This window comes from Perkinsus marinus (assembly GCF_000006405.1).
Source record: "Perkinsus marinus ATCC 50983 genomic scaffold scf_1104296967116, whole genome shotgun sequence".
Taxonomy (NCBI): domain Eukaryota; phylum Perkinsozoa; order Perkinsida; family Perkinsidae; genus Perkinsus; species Perkinsus marinus.
This window is the reverse complement of record NW_003203659.1, coordinates 1-1,099: the sequence shown is the minus strand read 5'-3', so window position 1 is coordinate 1,099 and position 1,099 is coordinate 1. Positions and strand designations below refer to the sequence as shown.

The 1,099-nt window shown below is 46.0% G+C and overlaps 1 protein-coding gene across 1 annotated transcript; it reads left to right on the top strand.

Annotated features, from left to right (window-relative positions):
- Window positions 1-119: 119 nt before the first annotated feature.
- On the top strand, window positions 120-832 carry Pmar_PMAR008279 (hypothetical protein; the record flags this gene model as incomplete). Its single annotated transcript, XM_002768772.1, has 1 exon — window positions 120-832. A coding segment is annotated over one exon (713 nt), but the record flags the coding sequence as incomplete, so codon positions are not given.
- Window positions 833-1,099: the final 267 nt, after the last annotated feature.

Here is a 1,099-nt window from a genome sequence, read left to right as displayed (position 1 = left end):
ACCTAAACCGCTTCTCTAATCGTGGTGGCTATCCTCAGAACTCTCTAGCCGGTTGCCTCCTTGCTATTCGATCCTATGAGTATTTCATAGCTGGAGATCTATCTAAGGCATTCTGTAGAATGTCCTCTAGTATTAAGGATGTTCCATATGTTGGCTACACCTGTATCGGACCATACATCGTTCTATGGTCCCGTGTAGCCTTTGGCTCTACAGCAGCGCCTAATCAACTTGACGCTTCTATGGAAGATGTGATTAATGAGATCAAGGCATTGTCCAAGCTGGCTTCTACAGTTGAAGCTCCGGTTACTCGTCTATGTGATATTGAGCCTCATTTGGTTGAGCGTTGTCTACTGAGATCTAGCACTGAGGCCTTCTCCTATCTACAGGTTTGTCCACCGGTCCCCAAGGAGATCACACTGATCAAGTTTGTCGATGATGTCTATACCGGTGGATCTAACAAGTCTAGAGTTACATCAAGCTATGACTTCATTACCTATATCTCTAATGGTCACGACTTCGTCATTGAACCTAAGAAGCGTTTTAATAGTTGGGAGCCTGTGATGGTCAACGATGTCGAAGAACGACGCCATCTACTTGGTTATGACTATTCTGCTGTCGAGGATTCCTTCTACCCTACTTTCAGTGGTGGTCAACTTCAAGGGAATCCTATGACCAAGCGACAGTCTTGTGCGGTACTGGCAAGCTTCTACGATCCATTAGGTCTAATAGTGGAGCACGATATGTCTGCGAGATCTATCTGGCGTAGTATCAACAAGTCCACTACTGAGTGGGATTCAACTATACCTTCTAGTCTCAAGGATGAAGTCTGTACGTGGGCAACACTATCAATGAGATTGGTCAAGTCTATGCCAACACCACGCTATATCTCCTTCGACTCCCCTCTAGTATTAAGCACTGACGCTTCCAAAGATGCCTGGGGAGTAGACCTGAGATCTACTTCAAACCTCTCTGTTCGCTTGGCTGCTAAGGGAGGTCTATTCAGTATTCCTCAGCTCCCTTGGTCTATACCAAGGAAGGAGCTAGATGCACTTCATCGTGGTCTTCTATGGGTTAAGGCATTGTCGCCCTTTCTACCCGT